At 41.7% G+C, this 16,148-nt stretch overlaps 1 protein-coding gene across 3 annotated transcripts in view; it reads right to left on the reverse strand.

Moving 5' to 3' along the window:
• The window catches only part of Itpr2 (inositol 1,4,5-trisphosphate receptor type 2), a 424,566-nt gene that overhangs the window by 44,057 nt on the left and 364,361 nt on the right, over positions 1–16,148 (reverse strand). For all 3 annotated transcript variants that reach the window (XR_010043892.1, XM_063238415.1, XM_063238414.1), the window contains exons 53-54: positions 7,859–7,989; positions 5,871–6,036 (exon numbers count right to left, since the gene is read on the reverse strand). Coding sequence is in view for 2 of the 3 variants with exons in the window: in XM_063238415.1 (XP_063094485.1) it covers positions 5,871–6,036; positions 7,859–7,989 (297 nt within the window). In the remaining variant the exon portion in view is untranslated. The remainder of the gene's footprint in view (positions 1–5,870; positions 6,037–7,858; positions 7,990–16,148) is intronic.

Genomic DNA, 16,148 nt, shown 5'->3' on the forward strand with positions numbered 1-16,148 from the left:
GAAGACAGCCAAACAAAAGTTGTTCAGTTATACTGGGTCTCGATTAGGTAAACAGTACAAATACAGCCTGCTTGCTAATCAGCACTGAGGAAAGAAATTTCATTTTGCACAGAGACTTAGATGAAAATTTATTACTCAATATGTGTCTCATCTCCCAGTGGAACATAAAATCCTCCTGGGCGGATACATCTGTCTCTTTTCTTAACCAGTGGTCCCAATAGTTTAGAATAGTATGTCTGATACTCAACAAAACAGAGACTGAACGAATTAAGAGTATTTCACTAATAAATTACAGTCCCACTAAGATAGCTATAATAAAAACCAGATCATGACAAGTATGGGTAAGGATGTGGAAAAACTGAAACCCTCACACACTGCTGGTAGAAATGGAAAATAGTGCAGTTACTTTGGAAAAAGTTTGGCATTTCCTAATAAGGTTAAATATAGTTGCCATCTGACTCAGCATATTTCACTGCTACGTATACACAAAAAAGCAATAAAAATATGCATTCACACAAAAATCTGCACATGAATGTTCACTGTAGCATTAGTCATGATAGCCAAAAGGAGAAACCACCTAAACGTCCAACATTGGATGAAGAGAAATAAAAAATATGGTAGTCATACAATGAAATACTATCCTTTTGCAATGAAATATTGTTCTGATACATGGTAAAACATGAATCTTGAAGAGATTACACTTAGTGAAAAGAGTCTGTCACAAAAGATCAGGTATTTTGATTCCACTTGTATGAAATGTTCCAAACAGGCAGATGGACAGAAGCAGAAGATGGACCAGTGATTGTCTGGGGCAAGAGGAGAGGAGGCTAGGGGCGGGGGTGAGGACTGCAGAGGGTATTTCCTCAGAAGGAAGGGAAACGAGAAGGCTCTAAAATTAACTACAGTGATTTACATGTAACTACACACATGTTTAAAGCCACTAAATTATATGCATTAAATGACTTATAAAGTATGTGAACTGTATCTCAGTTGAGCTAGTAACCAAGAAAGAGATAAAGACAGAGACAGAGAGAGGAAGAAATGGAGAGATACAGAGAGAGAGAGAGAGAGAGAGAGAGAGAGAGAGAGAGAGAGAGAGAAGAGGAAGAAGAAGAAGGAGAAGAAGAAAAAGAAGAAGAAGAAATATTAAAATAGAATTTCCTAGAACTCAATACAAATACCCACTGCTTGTAAGGTAATAAGGTCATAAAAAGGTTCCTATTATCAATTAACCCATACTATGGTAGAGGAAACAGACAACTTATATTCTAAAGTATAAAATCTGCCAAGGAAACATAAAGGAGGCAAATGGATTCTTATTAAGTATACTCTGAAAAGTTTCAAAGAAATACAAAGCATTGAAAAAAAAAAACCTCCCTTGGAACTCAATTATTGGCAAGTGGAAAAAAAATGAATGGTAATAAAAGGTATTTAATTTTTATTGAGCACCTATTGATGCTGACAATTTATAAGGATATCTAAATACACCATCATAATTATAATAAAGCAAAGTGATCTTTAAGGATGTGAGGGAATCAACTCAGAATAATTCAATAAATTTCTTAAGTTATCTTCTCTAGTTAGTGGAACAATCAGTCAGTATTTAAAGAAAAGTATTTCTGACTCCAAAGCCCATGTTCCCTTGCCATGAAGGTAGGTAGATAACCTCACGGGGGAATGGCAGTTCCTTTCATATAGTTAACTGAGAACTGTCGAAAATTAAGACAAGATGATATTTTTGGCACAAACCACAAAGAGCTTTAAGTTCAAAGCTCTGGTATCTACACTACATTCTGATGGCTTTTGAGTGGAGACTCAATCTAGGAGCAGACACGTGTGCTCTGGGTAGCAGGGTCAGGGAAGGCTCCATGGAATACTGGCATTAGAACAAGTTGTCCAGGAGAGCACAGGAGCTCAAGTTTGGGAGCTGAGGGTTTCAAGTGGACCATTCTCTCCCTCCTGAGCACACAGAGTCTAGGAAGTTAAAAGTGAGTGATACGGGTGAGCTGGCATGTGAGATATAAATGGTTAAAACAATAAATGCAAAGTAACTATGGGGTCGGGACAGAGTGTGAAGCCCCTTGCGTGCCAGGAAAATGATTTGAAGTGTTGGAGATTTACACCGTGCAGCCTTGAATGATGAATTCAACATGGAAACATTAATCTGGCAGCATTGGGCAGGTCATTTGGGGATGGGAGTCCAGGCAGGCCTGAGAATCCCAAGCGTGGCTGTGGCACTGCACAGATGGATGTGAGTGTGACATTGGACGTTTGTTCTCTTAGCCCATGGTGGCAGGAACATCTGAAAGAAAAAGGTGATGCAAAAGATGGTGGTGCAGTTCCCAGCCCAGGCGACTGAAGGCAGAATAGGATATCGTGAATTGCACTAAGCAAGTGAGAATACTGAGCTGGCCAGAACAGGAGGCCAGAGAGACAGGATGCACTGGCTTTAGACATGGCTGCCAGCAAGGTGAGCCTGTGAGCAAAATGAAAACAGGAGGTAAGCCTGGGAAGGGTCTGAGGCTGGCATGTACGTTATTTAGAAAGAATCTGTTTAGCAGGATTAATAAGGAGGTGGATGAAGAGAAGAAAGAAAATGTCAATGACCGAAACAAGGTCTCTTTGGAGGAGCTGGGGGAGAAGGGATAAGACTCCTACAGTTGTGTTGGAGCCAAAGACAAGAGCAATCAGAGGTAGAATAAAAGGTGAGCAGATTAACAGTGGAATTGGAGAAGAACATTTTAAATTTGGCAGGGAGGGTTACGGTGATGTTTTAAGGAGTTTACTGTCATCAGCTTTTGCATAACTCTGAAAAACCAGAGAGAACTTTGCCGGAGAAGGGAAGACACAGGGTATGGGGGCTCATGATGAGTGATGCATTAAATGTTCTATGTGTTTTGTCACTATCGCATGAGGGATGGGATTATGTCATAGAACGAAGCTTTCATCCTTTTGGTTCCTCCAAAAAAAGCCTTTTTAGAGGCAGTGCACCTGCATCACAGGGATTATGATCATGAAGATCACAGCTTACGTGGAGCAGCATCACAAGGAAAGGTTCCCAAAGACACTCTGTATTGTCCTCTGTGGGACTCGCCCTTCCACTCAATGGTTCTCCCCTACATGGCTCCACCTGTCAACCTGTCGGTCCCCAGGGTTGCTTGTCCTCTAGTTCACCTTGACCTTGACACTGAAGAATCACATAGCTCAGGGAGTTTCTGAAGGAACTTGGGCCTGAATCCTGGTTGCACGGCTGACCAGTCAGATGCATCTCGGTTCCCACATTTATAAAGCAGTAGCAATATACACAATACACAGTACTTGTTTTTCAGGATAAATTAAAAATAAATAAATAAAAAGCCACTTATAGCAAGCATTCCACAAATAATTTTTAAAGCTTTTCATGACAATGATACAAGAGTAGCACATGGTCCCAAGACAGGTGACACATAGGACGGTCAAGGACAGAGCAGAAAGGAAGGGTGGCCTTTTGGATGGGTAATGGATCTGCGGAGACTGGACAGAGAGAAGGAGGGACCCAACCTACTGTGGAAAACATGGAGGTAGGAACAGATTTCATAGAGACAGGAGACAAATTAGATAGGACTTAATTCACTTCTTCATAAAAACAGTGTGTTCATTTCTCTCCTAAAATTGAAAGAGGGTCTTCTGGGGGCCTGGGCATGCTTCTCTCTTCCTGAAACATCTTCCTTCACTGTATCTCACTCTTGTCTTCCTCCACCTAACCTAGACACAAACTCAGAAGACTCCTCTGTCTCAATTTCCTTCTAGCCAATACTTAGCTAGCAACTACGCAATCTGTTCTACCTAAAATACCAAAGCTTCCTAAGCGAGAACCTTAAAGGCTTTTTTGGTTCATGGTATTAGCCTTCCTTTCTTTGGAAGACTTGGCTCTTAATTCCCTTCTCTCCCAAGTTTTCTCTTGTCACTTTCTGATGTCGCACACTCCTGGATCCCTTTATATCATTCTACTTGGTGCTCTCTGTATCTTGGTGTGTGAGCCTTTTCTTCTCCTAACTCTTAAAGCTGGTACTGCCCATTTGTACCCCATCAGCTCCTCTTTTCACTTGGCCACCTTCCCTGCATTCCAGATTTTACTACTATACAAAGACCAAGGGTTTCATGGTCACCACCTCAGTATAGAGACACCCTCTGAGGCTCAGACTCACACATGAGCCTGTGTTCATTGCGTGCCTCAAGCTCAGCACTCCCCAGGCTAAACCCAGCATATGTCTACCTACAATGGTTTTTCAATCTGTTCTTAATACCTGCTGACATTATCATCCACCCAAGTACTTAAGCTGTCTTTCATCTCCTAACCATCACGATCCTAAAATGCTAATCATCTAAGTATCTCTTGACTTTGCCTTCCATCCTTAATACTGATGCCAATAATCATCCTGAATCAGGCTTTCACTACTTTTTTTTGTCACTTGAATAGTGGCGATTATTTCTTGTGTTGTTATTCTTTCTCTAGGACTGTCCCCAGATAAAGGACTCACCCACCATAGCTGGGCTCTAAAACAAAAATTAGACCCTGTACCCTTTCTCCTTACAAATCTCTCCGGGTTCGCCACGCGCTAGAGTCAGTGGGATGAAGCCCAAACTGCCCAACCTAAGAGGCCAGGCACGATCTGGCCAAGGTCTCCTCATGGCACATCTCACTCTGAATTCACACTCAGTGACACTGCACTGCTCACAGGACATGAAGACAGGCAGCGCCATTTGCTCCGTGCCTTTGCTCACCCTGACTGTGCTGTCACCACCTGCTTTGATCTGGCTACCCCCGTCACCTTTGACAACTGGCTCCAGCTTCGTGTCTTCTCAGAAGCTTTTCCAACTTTTTGAAGAACTGTCCCTCATCAGTGTGCATGCAACTCTCTGGAAGCTTCTCAGTCATTTTCCTTGGCACACAAGACAGCAATGCTTTTCAGTGTATTTGTCTGTCACAATAAATTACGAGCACCCTGAAACAGGGCATGCCTAGCTCACACAGGTTTCCCTGGGGTGCAGCATACCATTGGGCACAATTCCTGGGTACACCTCTAATAGTAGGTCGAATGAAAGAAAGGTTGGGAAGAGCCATGGGGGGGAAGAAGGCAACCCCCAAAAGATGATTCAGGAACAAAAGTTCTAGAAACTGGCATGAAGTTTCTAGACTGAAAACATCATGATGAAGTCTGATGATTATTTTGTGACTTTTGTCAAATAAATTTTTCAGCCCAATGTGGAAAACTGGAGAGGGAAGAGTGATCAGACCAGAATTAGTGATCAGAGAAAAAGGGAATGACAGAATGAATGACAGAAAGCGAACAGGGGGAGTCCAAGCAGAATGACAGTAACAAAGAGACGTCCAGGTAGGTCTGAGACGCTGGAGAGGAGGGGAGAGAGGGATGCGTGTGTAGCTGGTGGGGGGATTGATTTAAAATGGGAGAAAGTCCAGGCCAGAACCCGAAAACAGTGATGTCAGCGAGGAAAAGGTCAAACTGCTAAAAAGAAAAGCATCTTTGGATTCATAGTCTAGCAAAATAGAATAACAACTTGTTGTATAATCAATATGTAATTGTGCTTAAAAACCTGTTTGCTCCTTGGTCTTTTGCATCACATCCTATAATCACAGAATCATATAAACTACAGAAATTATGACAGGATATCTTTGGGAAGCAATTCTTCTATCTATTTATGGAAGCAGAGAATTCCAGTGTAGTACTCAGTTACATAATCTGAATTTTATCCAGCCTTTATCTTGGAACACTTTTTTCTGAAAGCATGACAAATAAAAATCATTTTATTCCCCCCTTCCTGCTAAGCAGTTTATTTATCTACTAGTTTAGCATCTGGAGAACACTTACCGCAGATGAAGCAGGTTGTCTTGAGAATTTCTTCCTTTTTCTGTTTTTCACTTCTAAGATCGGCGAAAGTATCAATGATGACACCAAAAATCAAGTTAAGAACAATAATGATCACAATGAAAAAGAAAAGAAGGTCATAAACCACTCGGGCAGCAAACAAGGGCTCCTGAAATTAAAAAAATAAATAAAACTGTAAACCATACACACTTTTAAAATATGTTGATTTAACACATTCTGAAGCATTAAGAATATTTTGATAAATGTTTGCTAAATAAACATAAATAATATCCCCAGCTAGGACAATAAAATCCATTTTTAAGCTTTAGTTTAAGTACGGCTCCCAGGACCCTACATTTCTCCAATGCTGACCTTTTTTCCTCATTAGAGGACTCACCTTTGTTTATAAACTCCTTTTTTGTGTCATTCTCCAAATACATTTGGCATAGTGGGCCTTTCTCCTAGACTACAGCACAGGCACCTAAATACTAATTCCAAAGATCAGAGATTAGCATGCTGAGGAGGACCTGATGGTTGGTCAGTTTCTGATGCAGGATTTGTCCTGAGCATTGCAAGGTCAAGTACTGACCACACAACTCATGCTTATATTTCTACCTGATGAACCCAACTAAAATACACACTGGTGATCATGTAATCCAGTTGTTTAATAGCAGGAACCTGAGCTTAGGAAGCTAAATAATTTGACAACCATATACAATAGGCCAGTGGCCTTTAAAAGCTCCCACCTAGCAACTTATATTTTACAATTATTGAGAAACTTTTTTTATTTTGCCATTTTAACGTATGACTTCTGTTGGAATTTGTTCAAAGTTTATATTCATCATGGATGAGTAATGAGGTTAGTCCTACGCAGAAGCAAACCGTAAGTCTTCATGCCTGAGAAATCGGATAAACAGGAGGCAATAAAGCTGCTGTTGTTTATGTAACACTCACACCTATACAAAGTCTGTTGCTATGATTTTGTTGCTGTAATTCAATGCATGGTTCAGACTTGGAAACATTTAGTAACTCTCCTCGCACACATAGATGTTCAGGACGTGAGCTATTTCTACGTAATCCTAGTACACAATTAATTGGTCTTAACAATTACTGCTATACTTTAATGAATATATTACCTGTGAAGGACCACCTAGAAGACTCTTCTTGAACAAAGAGCAATTATCTCCATTTTGGCTAAAACCCGGCCCTATCTCCACACACAGAGCTGGCTAAGCCTTTTCCTTTTCCTGTCAAATGGCCCTAAGCAATGTGTACAGGGCTGGCTGAGGTGCTGAGGTGTAATCTTTGAAGCTGGGTGACACAGTCGCTGCTGCCTGTAGCATGACTCCCATCAAAACATGGTTGAGCAGGGCAGGATGTAGACGCACCATTCCAGGGCTGTCCACTGCCTCGAGATGAGAGGCTATGACTTCCCAGGGTGGAGAAGTTTGCACATCAGAGCTGAAGCACTGCGGCCTACACATTAAATGCTACCCCGGTTGTGTTAGGAGATTAGTCTTTCTGCATGTGCGTCTCTCTGCATACTGTAGAGGTGCTTTCAGGTGTCCTGCCCAGCCCAGCTCACAGCACTCACTTATCTCCTGCCCTTCTAACAGTCACTCATACTCAAGACACTCCCTTCTTCACGAATTCATAAAATCCAGGTTGGACCCTCGGTCGAGCTCTTTGTTCCGATGAACCTTCACCTTGGCTGGACTCAGGACCCCTCGGCTGCCCATAATTATATATGTGTCAGCAGCTTTATTTTCTCTGGGGGCTGCACTGCAAGTGGTAGATTGGATTCACTTGCTAGAATTCCAATAACTTTTCCATGGGATTACAGAGATAAACTTCCCAGGTCCTGATGAGGACCAAAACAGATCTCTAGAATTACCCTGAAAACCAAAGCCATTTTATAAATACTGCTAAGAAAGGTTACCAAAAAAGAATTATGTGCTTCTTGCAAAAAAAATCCTTTTCTCAGAGCTTACATCTTTCGATGGTCTTCGCAGCACATCCCCCACGCCACCGCCGTTCCTGAGGCCCTGGTTCAGCACGGTGACAATGCACATAAGGAGAGTGTCACACATCCGCTCGATCCCGTCCTCGTACTCTTCATCGGCTGCAAAGACACATGGATCAGACAGCATGGCAGACCCATGTTTAACCAATATCCCACGACCCACTCCTGAAGAGCTACTTTTAACGGTACCATGACACGGTCTTTGGAAACTACATGAGGTCTATTTCACATGTGGTACGTGATTGACACACACTGATAAAGTCACACACTGAATGTCCTGAAATACATACGTATTTTCTTCCAAAGGTGGAAAATGACAAGGTGAAAAGGACCATGCAAAAGAAGGTGCACTAGGGTGGGAGGAAATGGCGATAAAACCTCTAAAAATTCACCCCGAGGCAAGCCTTGCTGAGGAAAGAGTGTGAACAGGAAACAGGACAATCCTGCTCTGTTCCAGGACTGGGCCTGGAGCACTTTAGGGACCCTCAACACCCTCATCTAGGAAATGAGAGGGCCAGGTGAAGATTCAACATTCAGTGAGCTGTTCAAAGATTAGGTTTAAGTTATGCAAATAAAGAGCAGGGCTAGGGATACATACCATAAGTGCTTAAAACTCCACAGCCCTTAGCCTTTAATTATTTTGGTTAAGTTGCTAGTTTTTTCTTATGAATACATTGGAGCTACCCATAAGAGCAGCACAGTTCATGTATGAGAAAATTCTGCGCAGGGAGAAATGGGAACGGAGGAGAAGACATACATAATGGGAAGGGAGAAAAGGATGCACATGACAGAAAAGCCCCTAGGCTGGACTAATTCTGTTTAAAGCCATATTAAATTTAAAACATGGTTTCCTAACTGCTTAAAATCGTGAAAAATTTATACTAAAATGGATATGGAGAACCAGAGTTTCCCAATACTAATAAGTGAATAGAAAGGATTTGGGGTTTGTTTGTTTTATTTTGTTTGGTTACTAGCTAAAGGACTAGTTAAAGGAGTACCAAATTTAGGGATGATATAGCTACATTCGGCAGGCTAACATGTGAACATATAAACAATTACTGGAATTAGAAAAGGCAGAGTCCATCTAACTTTGTCTCTGTGACCAACAACATGTTTAGCACATTGTTATGCAAAGGCTGATTTCTCCTTTCTGAACTGACTTTATCAGCATAAGGATGAGGGATCCTGATCTTTTTATTTTACTTAGGATTGTCCTTTTTAAGCATGCCAGGCCACACCTGGCAAGGAAGATTGAACAAACTTAAAATGCTGCCTCGAGGACAGCTGCAGAATCTGCGTTTGATCACTTCCCTTTGAGCTGAGCCCAAGGCACGCTCAGATTTAGGAAGTAGGAGGGAGGAGCAACAGACAAGAGGAAAGGATGGTGGTGGGGACAGTCAGAGCAGCAGAACAGACAGGACAGGCAGACAGAGTGGTGGACAAAACTGGGCGTGACGTGCTAGTTAGGTCCCGACACATGGGGGTGGGTTCTAACAGGACAGCTAAGGCGAATGAGAAGATAAAGGTTAGAAATGTGTGAGAGAATGAAACAGATGTTAACAGGGAAAACTGGCTTTCCAGCAAGGTGGTCATAGGAAAGGTGTCTATGTGCTACTTTGCCAGACTTTCGATCAATGCAGTACCAAATTTAGTGGTAGGATCTACATTTCCTTATTCAAGAGACTGCATGGTCAGTTCACAAGTGTTTACTCATAGCTAGTTAATGCCAGTTTGATCAGTACATAGAAATGATGGGAAGCAGGCTGTGGCGGTGCACATCTGTAATTCCAGCACTCTGGAACACTGAGGCAGGAGGATTGCAATTTGGAGCCCAATACAGGAAACTTAGTAAGACCTTGTTTTAAAACAAAAAATTAAAAAAGGGGATTGGAGATGTGGGTCAGTAAGAAGGCGGTGGATTCAATCCCTAGTATTGGGGGAAAAAATAGTGACAGCAAATATTCTTCTCTTTCTCCAAGAATTTGTAAATGAGGATGTTTATTTTCTATGAAGTGAGCTGCTAATACAACTCTGGTGATTAGTCACTGCAAAATAAAATAGGTTGGCTATAAAATATGGTCAGCTTGGCTTTCTGTGTGGCACATAAACTGGGGGAGAAAACACATGTCAGGCCAACTCTAGCATCATCAATCCAGGAATACTGCTCAATAATAATCAGTGCACAGGTATGCTGGTTATACGCAAGGGCCCCTGAGAGTTTGGTTAATAAAATTCTGCCTTGGTGAGATGCATCCACTCTCAATATGAGAGCTGAGTCTCCTGGCCTGCAGGCTGAAGGTCGGTCCCTGGGCCATGATAAATTCCACCTTTTAGCTGCCTGAACACTCAGCTGGCCTTCTCCCTACCACCCCTGACTTGTTTATTCCACTATACCATCAGCTGCTCAGCTAGGTGCTAGGAATCCAAGTTAGAAAGACGAAAATGTTCCAGCTTGTAGGAAATTTGTGGTCCCCAGGAAAGGTGAGTCAGCACATGACCAAGAGAGTACAGCATGTCACAGCATGCAGCACAGGCATCTTGAAGGCCAGTGGCACCTAAGTTAAGCTTTAAAAGATGGCACATATGGCCAGGGAAACCAAGGGGGAAGATATTCCAGACAGATGAGATGAAATGGGCGAAAGCAACTGACATGGAAGCACACGGGTGTCTGGGAAACCTCAGTGGATAGGAAATAACCAGGCCGTTGTTGTATGTAGAGGAGTGTGAGAGCCCTGAAAATTCTGTGAACTGGACCATGGTGGATTCGATCTATCGGGAGATTTTAAACTTCATTTTGAAAGCTATGAAAAGCCACTGGGAACATCCAACAGGGGCAAAGTGGTTTACCATTTAGTAGGTGAAAATGTAGGAAGTTAAACACAAGACAATGCATCATATAATAAAGAACACAGAAATGGTACAAAGCGATCAGAATAGTGGGAAGACCTTCCATAACATGAATAATGTGAGTGAAGTCCTGATAATTAATGAAGACCCTGAGTGAACTGTCAGTGAAGTAAGACCTGAGTAGAGAGGCATTTCACCTGGGAAGATGGATATATGCTTGTAGGATGAACAGCAAATACACCTGTGCACAGGACTTAGGTACACAGGACTGTGCACCTAAGTACCCAGGACGGGGTGGAAGATGGAGATGGAATTATCCACGGGGAGCTCTCTGTGAAGCTTTGGGGAGTTTGGATTTCACTGGGTAAGCACCGAAGCATCATAGAAATCTTGAGTTGGGGGCAGGCCAGCAAATACTCAGATCAGTGAATCCTGACAAGTAGCCTAACGGTGACAAATAGAATGAATTAAGGAGCGAACTCTGGAGGGAGGAATTCCACTTAGGAGGCAGCTGCAGTAAGTCAGGCGTGATGCGCTACGTGGAGGCTTCACCAGGGGAACGGCAGAGAGCAGGGAGGGATGAATGAAAACTCAGGGCAACATTAAAAATCATGCAGGGGTGATGGGAATGGGAGGTCCCACTAGAACCACAAAACCGACAGTGTAGGAGGAGGAACTGGAGAGCGGGTGTGAAGATGAAGACCAGGAAAGGATCTGAGACAGTTTTTTACGTGAGTAGGTTGAAAAGATGAGAAAACACTTTTTAAAAGCTCAGAGGAGACAAGAAAGCCAGAAGAATACCGCGATTCAAATTACAGGAAAAAGTGAGTTTTAGAGAAAGCATCCGGAAGGATCGCAAAAGGTCAAATTACAGAAGAGTCAAAGGCAACAAGGAGAGAGCAAAGTTCACCAGATTTCACAGGCAGGTCATCAGGAGCAGGGAGGAGGAGGGATCAGTGGAGAAATGCTTCATCGGGAAGCTGAAGGGGAGAGTGAAGCCCAGAATGTTCTGCAGGAAGATAAAAGGCAGGAAATGGATATTAGTTGGGGTGACAATAAAATGCAGGAGAATGTTCACTTAGAGCCTACAAGTGTTTGCAGAAAAGAGAGAACAAAGGAGAGATTTCAGGTGCAAGAACACAGGTCCAGCCAGCGGTGGCCAGCTGAGGACATAATCAGAGGTAGCTACAACGGAAGTGCGAGTATGGCTGTTTACAAACAAAGGAAGAATTGGTGAAAACAGACATTCAGTGTAGAGAGAAGGAAAAAACCTTAACAGGTGTGGGTAAAGAACTCAGGGCAGTGCTTTGCACGCACTACAGTTAGGGCTCAACAAACTAGCTACCGTAACTGCTAGTATTATTAATAAATGGCTATTAAGTCTTATGACAAGTTACAGTTTTAACACAAGTAACAAATCACATATTGAGTAACTCATTTTCAGCTATTAGTAAAATAAAATATTTTTTCTCAATTCACAGTATAAAAATGTTCTGTATGAGGAAAGGAATAAAAATATAACACTGGTTCAGAAATAGTTCCCTTTCCTCTTAAGCATTAGTCTATAATTAAAAAGAACACTGGGCATTTTTGAATAAAAGTCTTTTACTGATCCCATTTTTTCTGACGTAAGAATTCCTCAGTGTTTATGGTTTCTGAGAAAGCAATAGATTATCGCTGAGATTCATTTGAAAAGTCTGAGTAGAATTGCAAACTCCTTGTTTGTTAGTATTATGATTTAATTATAATCTATCCATTATGGAAACACTGATTTAAACAATTTTAACCAGGAAAAACATTTGAAAAACACTGGGCACCCCGTGGGAAGCAAAACTGTGCAGTGCATTAGGCTGACTTGGTTTCTGGTATTCATCAATCTTCTCTATTAGAGTAAAGCACCAAAACATTAAATTTGAATTACTCATAAATGTTAAACATCTGGGAACTTCCTCCTTTCTTCCGTACAGTCAAATGGCTTTTACTTACAAAATAATTTTGATTATATTTTGTAAAGCGTCTCCACCAAAAGCCTTGCTTTTCTAGAAAAATCAGCTTGGAGGGTTTTTTTTTTCGTTTGTTTGTTTAAAGTGAATATTTTTGTCCGGGAATGAGAAAAGGTCTTCAGTAAACGAAATAATAGGCTGATTTTTTTTTTTTTCTTTCCTCAATCGCAGTTGGTTGCCAGTTTAATCACGTGCACTTTCTGCTGCTGGGACAATGACCTCACCTGCATCCACAGACCTTCCCTAGGAGCTGGCGGCTCTGTACCCTCGTCACCGCGAGGCTTGTCATTATGCCACTGTGTATGTCTGGGCCTTTTGTAATGTGGACCTGCTGTCCACAAGGTAACAAACTAAGGCCTTCACAAATGCACACTGGGGTTTGCAAATTAAAATTTAATCCTGGTCTTCCACATAGAAAAGTTATTTTTAAATCTAAGTGACACATGCTGTACAACAAACACCAGGTTTTAGCTTTTACTCTACCCTCACAGCCAAATATATGCAGACAAAATTTAAAGGAAGCAAAGGCCAGAAGACCAAATCCAAAGAACATTCAATGAAGGGAATTTTAACACTTGCCATGTCAAGAACACAAAGAGCAGAGAAAGAAAATAATAAATTAACACAGGCATTTCTGAATTCTAAAGGCCAATGTAGGAATAAAACCTATTTGTGAAAAGCTACTGCCACCATCTGCGGCTCCCAAAAGAGACCGCCACACCTCCACTGACACACACTCCACCAGCCCTGAAGCTCCTCACTACCCAGCTGGAATCTTTGCTTTCCTAGACTTCAGCAGCTTTCCTTGCAAAATCTTCTCCGCCTTCCCCTTCCTCCCCATTCCTAGCTCTGTGGGAGCCCCAAATGATAGCGACTTCGCCCTCTGGGGCCATGGGCCGGAGCATAAGAACTGCCCAAAGTAGTCCAAAGACAAAGTGAGAATTTGTGTTTTTGTATGTTACATGCATAATAGTATTGTGGGAGTTTTCATGGGAAGCCTTTTTATAAGAGTTTGCATTCTGAGTTACAAACCAGTAATCCACACTGAACGATTTCTTGGCCTTAATGATATTACTTTAAGCTGGATGATTCTTTGCTGTGAGTGGTGCTCCACAATGCAGGATGGTTGGCGTTCGTGGCCTCTACCCACTAGATGCCACTGTACCTCTCTAGTAACAACCACACGTACTGTATCCTCCTCCACAAAATTCCTGGGCAAAGGGGTAGGGAGCAAAACCTAGTCCAGTTGATAAATATTATATTCAGGAAATTGCTTTAGTAGACAACATGCTTAAAGAAAATCAACTGAAACACACTCAGTGAAAGACAATGTGACAGGCAAAGTTTTAATAATCTCAACTTTTTTGTTAGGAAGAAGTAAGATAGCAATTATTCTCTTAACTAAGAGGCAGTAAGACTGAAGATTAAAGCATACGCTTTGGAATCAAAGCTCTATCAGTTCACAAGCTGTGTGGTCCTGGCATATTATGCAAGGAAGGTCTTGGCATTGTCAGTGTTTTTACCTAAAATATGAGGACCATTAGTAGTATCTCTGTTTCACAGAGTGTTGCAAAGATTAAATGCAACACAGTGTGCTTAGCACAGCCCCTAAACGGTAGCTTTGTCCAGCTCCTTTGTCCAGCTGCAGGGCCTTGTTTCTTTGCCCTGAGCCCAGCACGCTCTCCCTCTTCTTGACCTGATTGGCTCCTTCTTACTCTCTAAGTTTCAGTGTAAATAATCTCCCCTAGAAAGCTCTCTCTATCTAACCTACCAACAGTCAGGCTGTCTCATGATTATCAGTCACAACACCGTTTGTAGTACCTGCCTGATTTTACAACTTGCTGCTCTTCTCCCAATGTTTTCCGAGTTACACGCAAGCCTGGGTCATGTTTGCTTTTTCAACTCACAGTGTCTTTGACAACTACTGTGAGGTTGGCCCAGAGTAAGGAATCCAGAAATACTGCTCTATGAAAGACTGAATGAAAACAGAAGGAAGGAAGGAAGGAAGAAAGGAAGGAAGGAAGGAAGGAAGAAAGGAAGGCATGAAGTTTTGTTACTATGAATGTTATTATCATCAAGCTGTTCTATTTCACAGAAATACTTTGTTTTCTAAAATGCTAAGACTTAAATGTCACAATTAGTAATAATCTATGGAATAATTATAATTGAATGTCTGGTTGAACCATAACACTGCTTGGCCAACTGCACAAAGCCTAATATTTATCAAATTTCACGAAGCTGGGCAGCCAACCATGCTGGGGTGTGCCACGCTTTTGTACAAGTTGGCAGATCTCCTGGGGGAGGATCCTGGCAGGTACCTCACTGTGGCTGAGGAGATCATGGGTGTCGGGCTGTGGGTGAGCGTCACTGACTTATGTGTTCCTCTGAGCCAAGCAGTTTGGCCTCTTTATAAACTCTGCAAGACTAAGTACTAGCTTGCTGTCAGCTTACTGGCAAAGCAATTTTGCTCTTAAAAATCACGAAGTGCAGCCACCCTGTGGCATCCACGGGTGGGTATCAGTTCCAGCAGCTGCATAAATACCAAATTCCACAGATGTTCAAGTCTCTTTAATAATGTGGTATGGTATTTGCATATAACTTATATATGTTCATATATTTTAAACCATCTCTAGCCTACTTATAATACCTAATGCAGTGCAAGGATTATATGAGTAGCTGTTATACCATATTGTTTAGGGAGTCATGACAAGAGAAAAGGCCGTGTGTTCAGTATAGACACAGTTTTTTCATGAATATTTTCAATCCATAGTTGGTTAAATCCAAGTGTAGAGAATCCATAATGTTACATCTGCTTTAAAATAAAGACAATTAATTTGAAAATAATATTGAAAGGTAGAAGATGAATGGAAGTATAAGGCAATTATATTTGGAATCATGCTGCTAAACTGTTTGTTAAATTTTTTTAAAAATCCCTAAAATTTTAACACTGATTTTTAGGCTCTGCTCAGGAAAAATAATATTGAATTGAAAAGACAGAAAAAGGGACTGGAGATCAACAGACCAAAGTGGCCAGAAAGATATTTAATTTTATCCAGATCTAAACTATATCCAAAATTTCAAAATAGCTCTTTGTGATTTTTTTTAAAAAATGAAATCACAGGGGCTGGGGATTTAGCTCAGCGGCATAAGCGCCTGCCTTGCAAGCAGGTGGTCGTGAGTTCGATCCCTGGTACCGATAAAAACGAAAAAGACAAAAAAAAAAAAAAAAAAAAAAAAAAAGAAATCCCAGGGCCAGGGATTTCGCTCTGTGGCATAAGCGCCTGCCTTGCAAGCACGTGATCATGAGTTCAATCCAGTACCAAACAAGAAAAAAATGAAATCACAGATGATGAGAAGAGGGGAGCGGCATGAGGAGAGATGAATTTGAGACTGACACTGATCCTGCAA

This window comes from Cavia porcellus, unplaced genomic scaffold (assembly GCF_034190915.1).
Source record: "Cavia porcellus strain 051 isolate PalLab524CR breed Dunkin Hartley unplaced genomic scaffold, mCavPor4.1 scaffold_27, whole genome shotgun sequence".
Lineage (NCBI taxonomy): Eukaryota > Metazoa > Chordata > Mammalia > Rodentia > Caviidae > Cavia > Cavia porcellus.